Raw genomic sequence first — 18,385 nt, forward strand, 5'->3', positions numbered from 1 at the left:
CTTACAGCTGTTATTTCTTCTCGTACATATGTATTATTTTATTTTATTTGTAATTTCATTTTGTTTCATTTTTAGAGCCGAGCTTTTGATGAGTTCAACAAAATTACGACTTTGCCACCAAAGTCCCCCACTATTTCCCGTACTTCTGAGGATGACACTTTTGGCACCAAGAAGGCCAGGTCGTCCTTTGGACGAGGCTTCTTCAAGATCAAAGCGGGGAAGAGAACAGCCAGTGCACCAAATCTAGGTTTGATATCGTGCCTCTAAAGGATTATTTTTAGCCCTTCCTCTACAATCATTTTTAGGGTCCCAGACAGCATTACTGTGTAATAGTGTCTGCTTTTATGCTTGAAACTGTCTTCTTTGCTGTGATGCACAAGTGTTTGTCCAACCAGCCTGTCCAGTGTGGCTTTGTATGTGCATGTTCTAACCTAACGTCTGCCCTTTGTTTATTTGGCATTGGGGTGGTGGCTGTATATAGAGTTAAGACTGCAGCCAGAGTGCAAGAGCTCCAATGCTAGGAACGGTACAGCCCCTCTACAGCAGAGCTGGGCTTGCCGCATGGCCTCTCTGGAGAAACAAAGCAACAACTGGATATGTTCTGTCTCTGTGAACCGGCCTTAACACACCCTCTTCCAGATGGGCCCCTTCTCCCACACCAAACATTCCCTAGTCTCCTTGTCATGATTTAAACTGCCTGCATCTAAAGGAAATCCATGTGTTTTTATGCATGGATTTTTTATATATTCCACTATTCCAAAACCAAGCAAGCAAAAGTGGATTGGTGACATCTTTGGAGTATTTTGGCATTCCATTCATTCTTTGTTACCAGAAGGAGCCCATTGGGATGAAGAATATGGAAGTGTAGTGCCCCCTTAATCACAAGTTATTCTACAACCACATTGTTCTTCGACATCAGATCATGTAACTTTTCATACAACCTTGTACATGCTGTGTAGACCAGGGCTGCTGTGTGCAGTGGGACTAGCAGGCATGTTTTATGACATAGTTTGTGTTGCATGTTTACTCTTTGGTTTTCCTGCATGTTTGCGTGACTTTTCTGCTCCCCTGCCTCAGTGTCCCTGAAACAAACTCTACCAGTTGTTCTGGAGTCCTGACTAGATGTCATCTGCAAATATACTCTATTATGATGTGTTCCTGTAGTTCTTGGAGAAGACTGTTATATTAGACTTCTTAGTTCTTCTGCACTGGACTTTCTGTTCTGGTGTTGGTGTTTTTAATTTCTGCATCTTCCATTTGCAATGCAGACTTAAAAATATATACTTTAAACTTCATAAACTTTTATATGTGTTTAAACAGCTGAGACTGAGCGTGAAGGTACAGACCATCTAGACCTTGCCGGAATGCCACAAAGATCAGCAAACAGTGACAGCACACACACTCTCCCCATCTGCCCGGATGGCAAAAAGAAGTCTAAGGGAATCAAAGCGTTCATAGGAAAGTGAGTAGACCACTGTCTGTCTTCTATAAACCCATTCCCAAAGTTGGGCTGCTGTGTAAAATGTAAATAAAAACAATGCAAGGATGTGTAGATCACTTATATCTATATTTAACTGAAAATAGGACAAAGACAACATATCTAATGTAGCAACAGAGGATTGTTATAATTTTTCAAAAGAATATTTGCCTGTTTTGTATGTGATGCCAGCAGCACATTTCAGACAAGTTTCAAGTTGGGACAGGGGCAACAAAAGACTTGTGAAGTTGTGTAATGCTAAAAAAAAAAAAAAAACACCTGGTGCAACACAACTAATTTGGTTAATTCGCAGCAGGTCAGTAAAATAATTAGGTATAAAAAGTCTTTCAGAAGTAAATATGGGGAGGGGTTCACAAGACAGTGCAGCAAATAGTGCAACAATTAAGGAAAACCCTGTCTCAGATTAAAATAGCAAACACTTTTGGAGATTCATTATGCACGGCACACGCTATTGAAAGATTCAGAGAATCTGGGGAAATCTGTGTGTGCAAAGGACAAGGCTGAACACAAGTACTGACTGGCAGTGATCTTTGGGCCCTCAGATGGCAATGCATTAAAAACAGACGCAACTCTGTAGTGGAAATCGCTGCATAGGCTCAGACACTTCTGAAAACCATTGTCTGTAACACAATTCATCACTGCATCCACAAATGCAAGTTAAAACTACCATACAAAGAAAAAAACAGATACAAACAGGATCCAGAAATGCCACTGCTTTCTCTAGGCCTGAGCTCATTTAAGATGGGCTGAGGCGAAGTGGAAAAGTCTTGTGTTCCTACAAATTTTTTTTGCAAGTCACAGATGCCGCATGCTCCATGCTAAAGAGGAGAGGGACTATCTGGCTTGTTATTAGTGCACAATTCAAAAGCCAGCTTCCATGATTGTATGGGGGTGAATTAGTGCAAATGGCATGGGTGACTTGCACATCTGCGAAGGCGTCATTAATGCTGAACAATATATACAGGTTTTGGTGCAACATATGCTGCCGTACAGACGTTGTCTCTTATGGGAAAGGCCTTGCTTATTTCAGCCAGACAGTGCCAAACCACATTCTGCACATATTACAATAGCACTGCTCCATATTATGAGTCTGAGTTTGCTGTAAGAGTCTGAGTGCTAAACTGGCCTGCCTGCAGTCCAGACCTGTCACCCATTAAAAACATGAAACGAAAAATATGATGAAGGAGACCCTGAACTGTTGAGCAACTGAAATTCTAGATCAAGCATGAATGGGAAAACATTTCACTTTTGAAAACTACAGCAGTTACTCTCCTCCTTTACCAAACACGTACAGTGTTGTTAAAAGAAAAGGTGATGCAGCGTACTAGTAATCATGCCCCTCTCAACACTTTTTTGAAATGCGCCGTTGACATCAAATTCAAAATAGGCATGCATTTTTCAAAAAATGATAAAATTGCTCAGTTTCAACATTTGATATGTTGTCTTTGTACTATTGACAATTGAATATAGAGTTCAAATGATTTGCACATCATTGCGTTCTGTTTTTTGACATTTTACATACCTTCCCAACTTTTTTGGAAATGAGCTTGTGATTTTTTTTTTTTTCTTTTCTTTTACAAAGTATTTGATGTATAGTGTTTGTAGTGCCGTCATGCAAAATGAGAGGGATTTGAACGATGTACTTTTGCTTTCATTGTGCATGCTTAGAATCCTTTTTCTTCACCTTAATCAGTATAAAACATTACTTTTCACTCTTCATTGAAGGCTCAGAAGAAGTCAGTCAACCACATTCAACTTGGATGACAACCTTTCAGAGAGCGAGTTCAAACGGGGAGGAATCCGAGCCACAGCTGGGCCCAGGCTGGGCTGGTCACGAGACCTTCATAACACCAACAGGTCAGTCTTCAGAGGCTTTGTGACTGCTGGTCTGGCCATATGCACTTCATCCTTCAGTTTTGCTTATAAGGAGCAGCTGTGAAGACAGCACCACCTGGTGGTGAGCTTGCTGATATTTCTGTCTGATGTCTGATCTCTGCTTTAGATGTCTTATGGTAGAAGACATAATGCTTCTCCATTTGTTACACACGACACCTTTTTATTGTTTTTTTGTTTTTGTTTTTGTTTACTCTTGCCTCATTTGGCGTCTAAAAGTTTGTGTATGTGTGTGGTTGTCAGTGAGCTGGATGCTCCTTTTGCGCGCTGGTCCCGGGAGCAGGTGTGTGACTGGATGCAGGAGCAGGGACTAGGGCTGTATGTGAACCTGGCCAGGCAGTGGATCTCCTCAGGACACACTCTCCTGCAGGCCTCACAGCAAGACTTAGAAAAGGTGAGCATTCAGCTACTCTCACACATCCTTGAGGAAGAACGGTGTGTTCCTGTCTTATGTGCTCTTTTTCAATTTGGTTTCAATGGGAGTTGTTCCCATGCAGACGTAACTGTGCTGGAGTGTTTCTCACCAATACAAACAAAATGGGCTCATTCCCATCGTTCCCTTGGTGTTGTATACACATGCACACAAAATATATAGTACTGTGTAAAAGTCAGACACTACTCTACATTCATTTAATTTCTGGTGAAAACAGCCTCATTCATTTTTAGGAGATATTTCTGAGATTAGATAGAAGAGGATCCTCTTAAGGAAAGGGAAAGTCAAAGAAAAGTAAATGTAAAAAAAACAGCAGCTTCCAAAACTCAAAGTTCAAAACTTGATTAAACAAGGCTCCTAACAATCATGCACAGTCTGATAGACCACCAAAACTGTCATCATCAGATAAACACTTATAGCTTTTATACCTTTTAGAGACAGGAGAAAGTCAAGCTGCACTTTTGCTTCAGATCTAAAGAAAATGTGTAAGTTTCAAGACTTTGAGAAAAGAATTTTCACTTGGAAAATGTTTTAGAAAAACTGCAATAACATTAAATGTGAAAAAAATTGGTATTATATTTAGTTGTTTAGGTTTAAGTGTAATTTTGTTACATATGTTTTCTAATTTTTAGCTTTCACTGAAAATTCAAAAACTTGTACTTAATGGCCATTTTGACTAGAAATTGAAAAGATTGGTGGCCTCTGCCTTTGCCCAGTATTTTATGTACACAACAATGGCAACAGCAAGAGTGTTAATTTTAGTACCTGTTGTTCCATTAGTCAGAAATTTTACTTTTTTTCCCGAATGTCCATTTCCTAATGTTTAAGTATTGTATTTTGTGTAGTGTACAAATTAGCATTTTGTGTACATTCAGTGATCTGATCCTGGTGTGTGTGTATGTATATATATATATGTGTATATATATATATATATATATATATATATATATATATATATATATATATATATATATATATATATATATATTTTTTTTTTTTTTTTGTGTGTGTGTGTATGTGTGTATGTATATATATATATATATATATATATATATATATATATATATATTTTTTTTTTTTTTTTTGTGTGTGTGTGTATGTGTGTGTATATATATATATAAAATAACCCCAATTCCAATGAAGTTGGGACGTTGTGTAAAGCGTAAGAACAGAATGCGATGATTTGCAAATCCTTTTCAACCTATATTCAATTCAATTCAATACACTACAAAGACGAGATATTTAATGTTCAAACGGATAAACTTTATTGTTTTTTACAAATATTCACTCATTTTGAATTTGATGCCTGCAGCACGTTCCAAAGAAGTTGGGACAGGGGCATGTTTACCACTGTGTTACATCACCTTTCCTTTTAACAACACTCAGTAAGCGTTTGGGAACTGAGGACACTAATTGTTGAAGCTTTGAAGGTGCAATTCTTATCCATTCTTGCTTGATGTACAACTTCAGTTGCTCAACAGTCCGGGGTCTCCGTTGTCGTATTTTGCGCTTCATAATGCGTCACACATTTTCACAGGCGGCACTGCATTTGCACATAATACATTGCCGCCTGAGGGATCGAAGGTCACGGGCATTCAATGTTGGTTTTCTGCCTTGCCGCTTACTTGCAGAGATTTCTCCAGATTCGCTGAATTTTTTGATGATATTATGGACTGTAGATGATGAAATCCCTAAATTCCTTGCAATTGCACATTGAGAAACGTTGTTCTCAACAATGTTGTTCACAAAGTGGTGAACCTCGCCCGTCCTTGCTTGTGAATGACTGAGCCTTTCAGGGATGCTGCCTTTATACCCAATCATGACACTCACCTGTTTCCAATTAACCTGTTCACCTGTGGAATGTTCCAAACAGGTGTTTTTTGAGCATTCCTCAACTTTCCCAGTCTTTTGTTGCCCCTGTCCCAACTTCTTTGGAACGTGTTGCAGGCATCAAATTCAAAATGAGTGAATATTTGCAAAAAACAAAGTTTATCCGTTTGAACATTAAATATCTTGTCTTTGTAGTGTATTCAATTGAATATAGGTAGAAAAGGATTTGCAAATCATTGCATTCTGTTTTTATTTATGTTTTACACAACGTCCCAACTTCACTGGAATTGGGGTTGTATATATATGTGTGTGTGTGTGTGTGTGTGTGTGTGTGTGTGTGTGTGTGTGTGTGTGTGTGTGTATATATATAATAAAATATGGTGTGTGTGTGTGTGTGTGTGTGTGTGTGTGTGTATGTGTGTGTGTGTATATATATATATATATATATATATATATATATATATATATATATATATATATATATATATATATATATATATATATAATAAAATATGGTGGGTGTGTGTGTGTGTATGTATATATTTTACTTACAGTGATTACCTCAGAGTCTCACCACAAGCATTTCAATGCATAAATGTCCTGACATGTTGTGCAAATGACAAATAAACTTGAAACTTGAACTTGTGTGCTAATGCTAACCATTTGCACGGTGGCCTGTGTGTAGGAGCTGGGAATCAAGCACCCTCTCCACAGGAAGAAACTGCAGCTGGCCCTGCAAGCACTGGGTTCTGAGGAGGAAGACAACAAAGGCAAACTGGACTACCATTGGGTAACAAGTGAGAAGCGGCCTTTTTCTGCTCTAAATGTCATAATTAACTGCAGGCTCCTGGAAGTTTACTTGTTTGGCAGAGGTTTTTATTTCTCTTCCCTAACATTTTCCCTGATCACTTTTCAGGGTGGCTTGATGACATTGGCCTACCCCAGTACAAAACCCAGTTTGATGAGGGGAGAGTAGATGGGAGAATGCTTCATTACATGACTGTGGTGAGTCTGCTTTTTTAATGACAGGCCACTTTCTTTCACTGACATTTTACAGTTTACTTTTTGTTATTACTGCTCTCTGAATCCAGATTTCCCAAATGTCATCGTTCTCATAAAAGGATTTGCTTACTGCACTTTTAAACTTGTACTGCATTTAACAATGGACTTGCTTACGTTGGTCAGGATGATCTATTGTCTCTAAAAGTGGGTAGTGTGCTGCATCACCTCAGCATTAAAAGAGCCATCCAGGTGCTGCGCCTCAACAACTACGAGCCCAACTGCCTGCGCCGCAGACCCTCAGATGAGGTATGTGCAGCTACATTGATCTTTGCTCTGTTGTCTTCAGCTGTGCTGGTCCACTATAGAGTACTCACTGCTGTGGGTAATCATGCTGATTCCCTTTCTCTGTGTTGTTTCAGAACAATATCAGTCCAGCAGAGGTCTCTCAGTGGACCAATCACCGTGTGATGGAGTGGCTACGTTCTGTAGATCTGGCAGAATATGCACCCAATCTGAGGGGCAGCGGAGTCCACGGAGGACTGATGGTGAGCAGTGAGAATGAAAAAAATGGTGTTTTTATATCTTTGAGAAATTAATGGCTTTAAATATATGCGTATGTCTGTGTGCTTAGGTGTTGGAGCCTCGCTTTAATGTGGAGACCATGGCTCTGCTGCTGAACATTCCTCCCAATAAGACTCTGCTTCGGAGGCACCTGGCCACTCACTTTAACCTTTTGATAGGCTCAGAGGCGCAGCAGCTAAAGCAGGAGTGTCTGGAAAACCCTGACCATACTGTGCTTACTGCAACCGCTAAAGTCAAGGTTCACTTCAGTACACCAGCCTTAAAGGACAATTCCTTTCCTTACTCCAAAATGTTTGTATAAATCAGTGGTTGAAATGTAAACAGTCATTCAGAGTAGTTTGATGTAAAATGCTTAATTGTCGAGAAACTTGGCGACTTCTTTACAGTGGTGGTAATAGGAACCAGGAGTCGCAATGTAGCAAATATAGCTATTTTTTCATTATCCAAAGCCACCAGTGACCTTGCAGGTGTCTTATGCACTTTTATATGTAATGTTAATTATGGTAAAATCTGAAAAAAATCTTTAGAAATATACGTGCATGAATGGCTTTTCCACAATCTCAAAATTCAAGTTTAAGGTAGCAGATTTGTATACATTTCTTGTAATACCTTTCATTAAGGAAGATGTAAAGATATTACACCCTTTCAGAGTACCTGCCACCACTTACTGTGAACAAATCTGACGCGATAACTTTTTGTAGAATGGAGGATTTTACATCAAAACTTTCCGAATGGCTTTGTTTACATCTTAATCATTTAATAATTCAGAAATATAAAAAAAACTTGGTGGAATTCCCATGTAAAGCAATCATTCAACAAAAAATCTAATTTACATATTTTTCTCTTTATGGAGTGAATCACCCAAGATACTGAATGACACCGTTATCTATAAAAATGGTCAAAAGTATAGACACAACTTAGGCCTAGAGATATCTGCTAATACTGTTATTAGGTATGCGACCCACACACAACATTTCAGAAGTTTGGAATCACTGTTTTAATTTATTTGTAGAAATTATGGATACAAACAGAATACACTAAAATTAATATTCAGAATGCCTTGTATTTGAGCAGTAGTGATCAAACCTTGAGGCAGAACTTATCAAGCAATCACTAAAATAATAATTACAGTATATTATAAAAAAATTTTGAACACTCTTCTTGAATTAGCCAACTTTAACACTATTTGGCTGATCTACTGTATTTGGTAAAATTTAGTTTTTTTATAGAAATATTGCTTTAATACTGGGGGGCTTCCATCTTATTGTGTTGTTGTGTGTTGTATTTAGCCCCGGAAGCTGACATTTGGAAGCTTTGGGAGGAAGAAGAAGCAGGAGGAGAGTGAGGAATACGTGTGTCCCATGGACGTGGAAATGCCTAAAGGACGCAGCTTCCAGAAGGGCTACAGAGGCATGGAGCTGCAGATCTACGAGGATGATTTGGACCGACTAGAGCAGGTAAGGTTGTGTGGACACTTTAATATTAAAGAATAATATCACAGAAAGGACAGCATAATCGTTGCATCACACAAAATGGGCTTATTTAATTCATTTTAATTTACTAGACTTACTTAATTACTTTTTTTGTTGACTTTGTGGCCACAGATGGAGGACTCAGAAGGAACTGTGCGACAGATTGGAGCTTTCTCAGAGGGCATCAACAACTTGACGGTAAAAATCACATCACGCAAATCATACAGTTGTCATCACTCTATAATGTGTTATAGCGCCATGTATAATTATTATGTGCATTGTGGTGCAGAGTATGCTGAAAGATGATGAGCTCTTTAAGGAGATGTCAACGTCGTCACCCAACCCCAGCGTAACTGATGATGACGCCAACATTTAAGGGCGCTTCCTAGGCTCGCCTGTCCATAGTGCTACTGTGATCGGAACTGACTGTGCCAACTCCTCTGCACACCTTGCTCTCTCTCTCTCTCGCTCTCTCTCGCTCTCTTTCTCTCTCTCTCGCTCTTTCGCTCTTTCGCTCTCTCGCGCTCTCTCTCTCTCTCTCTCTCTCTCTCTCTCTCTCTCTCTCTCTCTCTCTCTCTCTCTCTCTCTCTCGCTCTCTCGCTCTCTCTCGCTCTCTCTCGCTCTTTCTCTGTCTCTCTCAGTCTCTCTCTCCCTCTCGCTCTTTCTCTGTCTCTCGCTCTCTCTCGCTCTCGCTCTCTCTCGCTCTCGCTCTCTCTCGCGCTCGCTCTCTCTCGCGCTCTCTCTCTCTCGCTCTCGCTCTCTCTCGCGCTCTCTCTCTCTCTCTCTTTCTCTCAGTCTCTCTCTCTCTCTCTCTCTCTCTCTCTCTCTCTCTCTCTCTCTCTCTCTCTCTCGCTCTCGCGCTCTCTCGCTCTCTCTCACAGTGCCATCCATACTTTATCAGTCTACATAGGTCATGTTAACTCCTTTAGAAGATCCACATTACAGTATTTACCATACAGAACAGTGCCCATAGCAGAATAGATGTCTTTCCTATGTAAGCTGTCATGTGTAGAAGAAGTGAATATGTCCCAAGGAGCAAGATTTTAAGGGTTAGTTTGTCCCAACTTTTGATTTAAATTATTTGTTTATCAAGTAGTTGTGCTTCGATTGCAGGTATTTTATGAATTTTTAAAGGGAATAAGTGGCAGTCCTACTGTAGTTTGCCTCCCAGCTGGTCACTGGAGACTTATGCACACTTTTTTTTTTTTTCTACAGGCCTTACACTCCTCTGTCTTTTTGTCCTTTTTTATGGTAGTAAACGGAGCACAATGACACTTTTAGCCTCTCTGAATCATAGAGCTATTTAACGAAATTTAGATTTTAAAATTGGATTACAAAAACAACTGCCAAGTTTCAAAGCATTGCACACTCCTGAATAAGGATTGCCAGATATCTCAGTGCCTACAATGGCCATATTTGTATTCTTTTACAAGAATTGTCTTGATCTGTATTGTCTGTCCCTGGATTCTGCATATGCTCATTGATGCATGTATTTGCACGCAGTGTATTTTAACACTATGAAACAACTAAGTACAATGCATTTCTAGGGCCCATTTGTAAGAAATGTCATTGCATGTTATTTAAGCATTTGTCATTTTCAAAAGTATTGTGCATCAATTAACATAAAAAAAATCTGCTTTTCATCAGTGCAGTGGTATTTTTTTGGTGCCTCTCAATCATTTCAGTTGTGTATTGTGGTGTTCTGTCAACCTGTGCTCATTTTAAAAGATTAATAAAATAAGTACAGCACACAGTCTTGTTTTGTTGGTGCACTGGGCGGTTTTTCCATTTTATAAGAATAAAAGTGGTCCCAAGAGGATGAATCTAGAATAACTATAAATAACCATATTAATATTGTTGGGAACTAGCATTGCTTGAACAGTTGCCAACATGTAGTTCAATGCTGTTCCTTCCAAAATCACACTCTGACCATTATACAGGAATGGCAGTGGTGTAATGTAGCCGGAGTACAGCTGAGTACAACTCAGAAAAGTGTGTGTGTGCGCGTATGTATGTACAGGTGCTGGTCAACGAATTAGAATAATTTGAAATAGTGCAATCATGAAATTCTTTGAATGCATTTTTTGTGCAGAAAGCAAATCAGGTGTTCACCGCACCTGTCCTACTCGTTAGACTAATCACAGAACTCGTTACCTGTAGAAAATTTGCTCAGCTGAGCTTTCCAAAAGGCCCATTTAGGCCATTTAACTGTGACACTGTTGTTTTATTGAATTAGAATAATGGAGAAACCGTTTCATTGAATTAGAATAAATGCTCGAATTTTTGTTTTCTGTGAAGAGTGTTCACTGTGCAGTATAAAGTCAGGGTTGAGTAGAATTTCTAAGTTGTAAAATCAATCATGGGTAAGCAGCGCGACCTCTCAACCGGAATAGTGGCTCAAATTCAAGCCCTTCGCCAACAAGGCTTGACCCAAACTAAAATTGCTGAGCAGCTCGGCATCAGCCAGTCTTCCGTCTGCAAAGCTCTCAAGAAAAACTGCAGCAAGCGCACCAACTGTTCCGGCGTCCGAAAAACTTCTGCTCGCGACAACAAGCAGCTGAGAAAGATCGCAGTCAGCAACCGGTTCAAGTCCACTTCCGAGCTCACCGACTTGTGGAACAAGCAGACCGGTGCTGACGTCTCCAGATCAACCACTTACCGTCGTCTGCGCGAACTCGGCTTCAAATCTCGCGTTCCAGCAGTAAAACCGATGCTGAACAAGAAACAAATGGAGAAACGGCTGAAGTGGGCCAAAGAACACAGCAAGTGGACTGCTGAAGACTGGCAGAAAGTGGTCTTCAGTGACGAATCACGCTTCTGCATCTCCTTCGGTGACCAAGGTCCTCGTGTCTGGCGTCGTGGTGGCGAAACCTACAACCACGAGTGCGTGAAAAGATCTGTCAAGTTTCCCCAGAGCGTTATGGTCTGGGGATGCATGTCCGCTCGAGGTGTAGGGAAACTCTGCTTCCTCAAGAAGACTGTCAATGCTGCCGTATATCAAGATATTCTGGAAACGTTCCTGATTCCGACTGTTGAGGAACAGTTCGGCGAAGAAGACTTCATATTTCAACAGGATCTTGCACCGGCTCATGCGGCAAAGTCGACCAAAGATTGGTTCACTAAAAAACAGCTTGAAGTTTTGGCATGGCCGGCCAACTCGCCTGACCTCAATGTCATTGAAAACCTTTGGGCCATCGTCAAGCGGAAAATTCGCGACAGAAAGCCTACTACGCTGGACCAACTGAAGCAGAACATCGCCACTGCCTGGGAAGCTGTGAGTGCGGAAACTTGCGACAAGCTGGTCAAATCGATGCCGCGGATACTTCAGGCAGTCATACAAGCCAAGGGGGCAGCCACAAAATACTGAGAAAGTGATGATTGTAATTATAATAAAAATTATTCTAATTCAATGAAACGGTTTCTCCATTATTCTAATTCAATAAAACAACAGTGTCACAGTTAAATGGCCTAAATGGGCCTTTTGGAAAGCTCAGCTGAGCAAATTTTCTACAGGTAACGAGTTCTGTGATTAGTCTAACGAGTAGGACAGGTGCGGTGAACACCTGATTTGCTTTCTGCACAAAAAATGCATTCAAAGAATTTCATGATTGCACTATTTCAAATTATTCTAATTCGTTGACCAGCACCTGTATGTATGTATGTATGTATGTATATGTGTGTGTGTGTGTGTGTGTGTGTGTGTCTGCCCATGTACAGTAGTGCATAAAGCCATAAGATTCAATAGTACTGTGTAATATTTTTGCCTTCTGATATTTGAATTTACTGTATTTTACACAATTACACAAGACTAAGAATCCTGTAGAAATGTCTCTACTACTATGACTACTAATGAGCATGATGAATTTTTTAATAATGCACCTTTGAGTCAATCTCACTGCTGAAAAGAAGCATTTATAATTATTAATATTGAAAACCATAGCATAACATTAGAAAACAAATGCTTCTATAATAAGATCTATAATAAGATCTACAACCATATAACTAAAGATTTTGTCCATAAAGGAAAGCAAGGGCAGAATAGTTCAAATCATCAGTTACAAAGGATTTCAGGTCTTCTTCTGTTTGGTAGTACTAAAGCAACTCCTGCTAAAATGAAAGCATTGCTACACCTGTTCAAACCCGCTTGCCTCCTGCAGTGGTGGAGCAAGTCGTGAGAGTTTTGAGAACTTAAAAGCGCTTTGGGGCAGGTATAGGGCCCTCACCCCAGTATCATTGAGACGGGGGGCTTGAGAGACATTTTTCCGTTAGCTGGTCAATGCAGATGGAAGAAAGATAGCTAACACTACCGGAGGCAGAGTGCTACATCTGGGGAGGGGAGCTGATGACATACTGGATTATAAAGCATTTTCCTTCCATGCTGTGATGTATGTCTGAGTGTTTGTCCTGATGCTAAGAGAGGAGGTGTTGGTTATTGGTTATTTGTTCACTTGACGGTGCATGAAGATGTAATCCTAAATCAGAAGTTACACAATCAAAGAATATGTGAAAACAACTATTTTTAGTGATACTTAATCGCGTTTAATAGGGACATAAGTTAAAAGGTCAGCTTTGATCTCAGACTGTAAATGCTAGTTTTGAGCCGGAATGCCAGTAAACCACAGGTCGAAGCAGCTGCAGTAGCAGCGCCGCCTGCTGTCTGTTCTGGAGATGTGCACTAGGTTGACACGCTGCTATACTTGTTTGATTGTTTATTTGTGACCGAGCGAAATCTCGCAGCTTTATTTAAAGTCCCCATGTGTGTTAACTTGGCTACCTAACTGAGGCTTACTGCTGTTTAGAGCGGTTTCTACACCTGAAGGCTGAGCCTGTGTTTAGGGCGGTGTAACGCGGCGGCCATTTGGGTGTGTTTATCTAAAGGAGTCTGAGGGGAGGATTCACTCTCTCCACTCTCCAGCTTCAGCTCTGCTGTACAGACAGGACTGGGGAAGCACACAGCGATGGCTAGCGGGTACTTGAAACGTTTATATCTGTCTAAAACTTTCCACGAGTGTCTTAAACCATTGCCATTAGAACACTGTCCATGTAGTCTGACTGCTCTCCCGTCATCCTTAACCGAGGCTTATTTTTTCAGTGTAGCTGAGCAGCAGCTGAGGTTTTCATTAGTAAGGTATGAAGTGCTCTGTGGGGCTGGGATAGGAAAGTTGAACTTTTAAACGTTTTTGTCTTAACTTTCAGGCGTGTCTGTGGTGGTTTCATTGGGCTCCTTGCTCTGTTTGCATATATTGATGCGGCAAGGTGAGTATTTAGTCCTTCTCTACTCACTTGTCCCAGACGCGTTAACGTCTTTAGGTTTATTTAGCTCAGATCTTGAACACAAACAGCTCTAAAACAAACTTATGCCAATCTTCAGCCAAACTGTAAACCAGGAGCTGTCTGACATCTTCAACGAGCTTTGGAAGTTGGATGTGAATCGCTTTAAAGCCGGGACAGACTACAGGATCTCACTGCAGGTACTTCAGGTTTAATAGAATCAAAGGGGAATTTCGCCCATTTCTCTAAGATTCTCAGCCGTTGAGATGTAAGTTCATTCAGAGTGGTTTGATGCAAAATGGGCTGTTGTAGAAAAACGTACCTGTTCTGATTTCTTTACAGTGGTGGCTTTGCTTTGGGAACTAGTGGTTGTGGAAAAAAAGATATTTTACTTACTGTCCAAAACTTACATGTGCTGAAATTTTGAAAAATCTGTGAAATTCCCCTTTAAGGTTGATATGACATGTCATCTACTACATTACTGCATCGCTATTATGCAACTGGTCATCACATTGGTCATCATACATCATTAACCTCGCTCAACTCCACCATTCCGCGGTGCTTCCTGACAACACTTCTAACAGATGTTTTAATGATTAAAACTTCTTTGCAGGGCAAAGCTGGTTATATACCTAGTGGCAGCACTACGGCAACAGATCATGCCTCATCTCCTCTCTTCTCCTATGTGAATGAGAACAAGCTGAAATCCATCACTACCTACGCCCGTAAGTGAAAAAGCATATTCTTTGTTCTGAATGCCTCTGGCTTTTCTTTCTCAAACAGATATTTCCATAAATCCTCAGTGATGACAGTCTAGTCTCACTCCTCTGCCTCAACATGCTCTGACACTTGAAACCCATCCCATTAATGTACTGTTTGGAGTTGTTTGGCTCACACAGTTTGCACAAAAGCTTAGACTGCGCCAGGAGCTGCTCTAGACATGTCTTTCCCAGGGACATGCTTATGCATTACGTAATATAATTGCATTCAAAGCGAGTCTGGCTTAAATTATAGAGGGTTTTTCCTTTACTTTGATTGCCCCAAATGTGTGGCACCCACTTTGCTTGGTTACCAAGAATCCACAATTCACTGTGAAGGGTTTTCTTAATGTGTAGAATAACTGCACTGTAATAAGAGCATTAATAATAAATGCAAGTACAGTGTTTCCCTTTAATATTTCTGTGAAATTGAAAACTCATAGCAGAAGGAATTAATGATATAAAATATGTTACCATTTATTTTAAATGTATGGTACACTAGGATATGAAACTAAAGTTCTTTCAACATGTTTTTTATTTAACAGGCCCATAGCCTATATTATTCACATTTTATTTTGTCCTTGAGGTCCACTTAAAGGTTTTATGTACCAAAATTAGTCATTATTCATTTTTACTTGACCACTCCCTCAACCCCTTTTTTTTTTTTTTTAGAATATATTTAAATGATCTGCATTCTGATTAGCTGCCCTGTAAATTAGTGCATGCTTACGCCCAGAGCATTAAAATATAGCATTGAACATTGTGTTTAGATTGAAAAAAATCTTGACTTATTATTCTCATTAGTCAAGAAAGTGTGACGAATTAGGATTAAAAGTATAACTTGAGTTATATAACGGCCATGGCATTTGGTACATGCTCTTTCCAGAGTGATTAACAATAGAAATAATGTTGCAGAGGTGAATGTGGTGTTAGGGGACTTGTCCAAGGTGATCAAGCCCAGCCTGGGCAATGATGGTACTCTATACCAAAAAGAGACCTTGGGCAAGACTCCAAAAACAATGATTGGCAAAGTAGCAATCCTTCTTTTCTCTTAAGCACAATTGTCTGACTCTTTCTAGGTTTCATGAAGCTGTTGGACAACTACGAAAGGGCCACTGGTGTGGCTGAGAAAGTGACCTCTGAGGAAGTGACAGAGAATAACGCTTTCCTGGATGCCATCTTGGAGACCGCAGTCATGAAGGTATATACACTGTTGACTGTTGGTGTAGGCAGTCATGGAGCTCAGCTGTTATATGTGATTTACAAAAGACACTCTAAGCAGAAGACAATGGAGTGCTGCATACAGAAGCTTACCACGTCACCTCTTATTTTCCTATTTAAAAATTTATAGCATGTTATTTTGGCTTACCACTGTATGATACCATTGTAAACTGTTGAAGAATTGGCAGCACATTAGTCTGGTTGCTGTTCACAGTAGACCTACGTTTAGTAAATTCCACTCTGAGTGGTGCTTCTTCCCGTCACATTCTGTTCTTGAAAGCTGCAGGTCCTGGAACATCTCGGGAAGAAAACAATTTCTTGCAGTTTAACATGTGACGTCCCATTTTGGCTGCGTTCAGTAACACTAACATCTGCTTAATTCATTTGAGGATGATTGTTTCGATTTCTTTCTTCAGCGTGCTCACCAGTACTTGGTGAAGAAAGGCAAATCTCAGTCCAGTCTGAGACCGTTTAAGAGTCAGCTGTACTACATGTGGTTCCGTCTTTACCACAGAGAAAGGAAAGGAGGGTGAGTCTCTCTCTTCTTGTGTACATGCACAAGCACTCATGTCCACATACACAAAAAGCATGTGTTTACATAAAATGAAAGAATATTTAGAGATCTAGTGGTTTTTGTGTCTGTCCATCATAAGTAATTTATGTGTTGTGATGTAACTGATGTTTTTTCTTTTGTCTCGCTCTACTCAAATAGTGAGGACTCCAGTGGATTTGAACATGTGTTTGTTGGTGAGACCAAATTTGGGAATGAAATCATGGGCCTCCACAACTGGGTCCAGTTTTATCTTCAGGAGAAGCAGCATCTGCTTGACTACAAGGGCTACAAAGCCAGACACAATGACATGGTAAAGTCTTTCATAAAGACACTGACACACACTACTGTGCAAAATTCAGAGACCATCCCTCATTCATTTAATGTCCAGTGAAAACGGCTGTTAGATATAAGCTATTAGTTTTTCAGGAGATTGCTGAGGAGATTAGATATAAGATAATCTGCATGCGCTAGGAAATCTACAGGTGTTTCTATCTGTCCTTCCACTGTGAGAAGATGACTCAAGGGTATAGGAAGAATGTTTTCAAGTTAAAGAAGCTGCTGATGTTCTCAGAGGACTTGTGAGTCCAGACCTCAACGTTGTTGAATGTGTTTGTGAGAAGAAGTAAATGGAACCAACTTCTCCAAAGACTGAACTTTGGAGGTGTGGAAAAATGTCCCTGTAGCTTTCTTTGAAAAACTGAAAGCAAACTGAAACTGGACGTTTCAATAAAGGCAAATGGTGGACAAACTGAGTACTGAAAAATAATAGATTTAGTTTTTGCAGTTTCTGTGTAATTTCCTGTTAAATACATGTTTTCTGTCTTTTTTCCTGACATAAAAAAAAACGAACAACTTGTATTTAATGGTTATTTTGACTGGAAATTAAATGAATGAGAGGTGGTCTCTGACTTTTGCACAGCACTATAAAGTAGAGGTTAATTTTAGGGGACATTATACTTCTTTCTCTAACTTGGGACATTCTGTGACCTCATCTCTCATCTCGTCTCTTTTTCTCTCCCATTTTAGCCAGATGAGGATGACCATGTCTTGAATGTGCAGTTCAGCTGGCATGGTCTGGTCAAGCCTGTAGGCAGCACTTTCATTGGTGTCAGTCCCGAGTTTGAGATGGCCATTTTTACCATTCTGTTCCTCACATCCACTGAGAAGACAACCATTGCTGTGGTCAACATGGCCGAGTATCAGCTGGAGATGGTTGTCCACAGACACGGACGCTCCATCGGGACGTCCTATCCCAAACTACTGAGCAGCAACAGCAGACACGTATAGAGTTTATTACATCTGATTGTCCTGCTTGCAGCGTACATAGTATTTTTGCGTTTACTGACGTTGTTAAAAAGTCGGGACAAGCAAGTGAAAGACGTGCTTTTTGTAGAAATCCTTACTCATGTAATGTGTAGTTTGCTGGATTTGGGGCAGTAGTATAAATTCACATAAAGCTGAACTGCATGTATTCAGAAACCTTCTTCTGAAGATTTTTTTTTTGCTTCTTTTAACTGTTTGAAACTAGTGCATTATCTCATGCTTTTTAGAATTTTAACTGATGTGCACAGCTTAGTTAATAAAGCTTTTTGGCTTCATCTCTTCATCAAGTTGTGGTTTGTTTTATTTGTGCTGTTCAAAGTGTCAGGAGAGGTTTTCTGGATTTCTTCTTTCACCTCTGGTTATATTTAGCACGTTGCATGTTATTGAATAATTAGAACAATTAAACTAAATTAGTCCCCTAAAATAAATCAGCTGTTACTTATTTGGTCCGAAATGTCTGACAAACAATGACTAAATCTGCAGACCACTGATGAAAATTCCCACACATTGCCAAGTCTTCGCAGTATTTGTTTAATGTGTGGGGAGCGA

At 40.0% G+C, this 18,385-nt stretch overlaps 2 protein-coding genes across 6 annotated transcripts in view; both read left to right on the plus strand.

Moving 5' to 3' along the window:
* The window catches only part of ppfibp1b (PPFIA binding protein 1b), a 30,571-nt gene extending 21,319 nt beyond the window's left edge, over window positions 1–9,252 (plus strand). For 4 of the 5 annotated variants that reach the window (XM_017690339.2, XM_017690330.2, XM_017690351.2 and 1 more), the window contains 12 exons: window positions 76–247; window positions 1,321–1,462; window positions 3,224–3,355; window positions 3,635–3,785; window positions 6,340–6,451; window positions 6,571–6,659; window positions 6,840–6,962; window positions 7,076–7,201; window positions 7,288–7,476; window positions 8,528–8,695; window positions 8,843–8,908; window positions 9,000–9,251. In XM_017690339.2, the coding sequence (XP_017545828.2) occupies window positions 76–247; window positions 1,321–1,462; window positions 3,224–3,355; window positions 3,635–3,785; window positions 6,340–6,451; window positions 6,571–6,659; window positions 6,840–6,962; window positions 7,076–7,201; window positions 7,288–7,476; window positions 8,528–8,695; window positions 8,843–8,908; window positions 9,000–9,086 (1,557 nt within the window). In that variant the 3' untranslated portion in view covers window positions 9,087–9,251. Of the gene's footprint in view, window positions 1–75; window positions 248–1,320; window positions 1,463–3,223; window positions 3,356–3,634; window positions 3,786–6,339; window positions 6,452–6,570; window positions 6,660–6,839; window positions 6,963–7,075; window positions 7,202–7,287; window positions 7,477–8,527; window positions 8,696–8,842; window positions 8,909–8,999 lie in introns of all 5 variants that reach the window. The other variant, XM_017690318.2, reaches the window with a different exon arrangement.
* Window positions 9,253–13,372: 4,120 nt separating this feature from the next.
* Window positions 13,373–18,119, plus strand: endouc (endonuclease, polyU-specific C). Its single transcript, XM_017694638.2, has 8 exons — window positions 13,373–13,679; window positions 13,907–13,966; window positions 14,082–14,181; window positions 14,595–14,706; window positions 15,819–15,940; window positions 16,377–16,489; window positions 16,673–16,823; window positions 17,540–18,119. Exons 1-8 carry the CDS (start codon window positions 13,669–13,671, stop codon window positions 17,798–17,800), a joined length of 930 nt encoding a protein of 309 aa, XP_017550127.1. The 5' UTR covers window positions 13,373–13,668; the 3' UTR covers window positions 17,801–18,119.
* The last annotated feature ends 266 nt before the right edge of the window (window positions 18,120–18,385 follow it).

The sequence above is a fragment of the Pygocentrus nattereri genome, chromosome 7 (genome assembly GCF_015220715.1).
Source record: "Pygocentrus nattereri isolate fPygNat1 chromosome 7, fPygNat1.pri, whole genome shotgun sequence".
Lineage (NCBI taxonomy): Eukaryota > Metazoa > Chordata > Actinopteri > Characiformes > Serrasalmidae > Pygocentrus > Pygocentrus nattereri.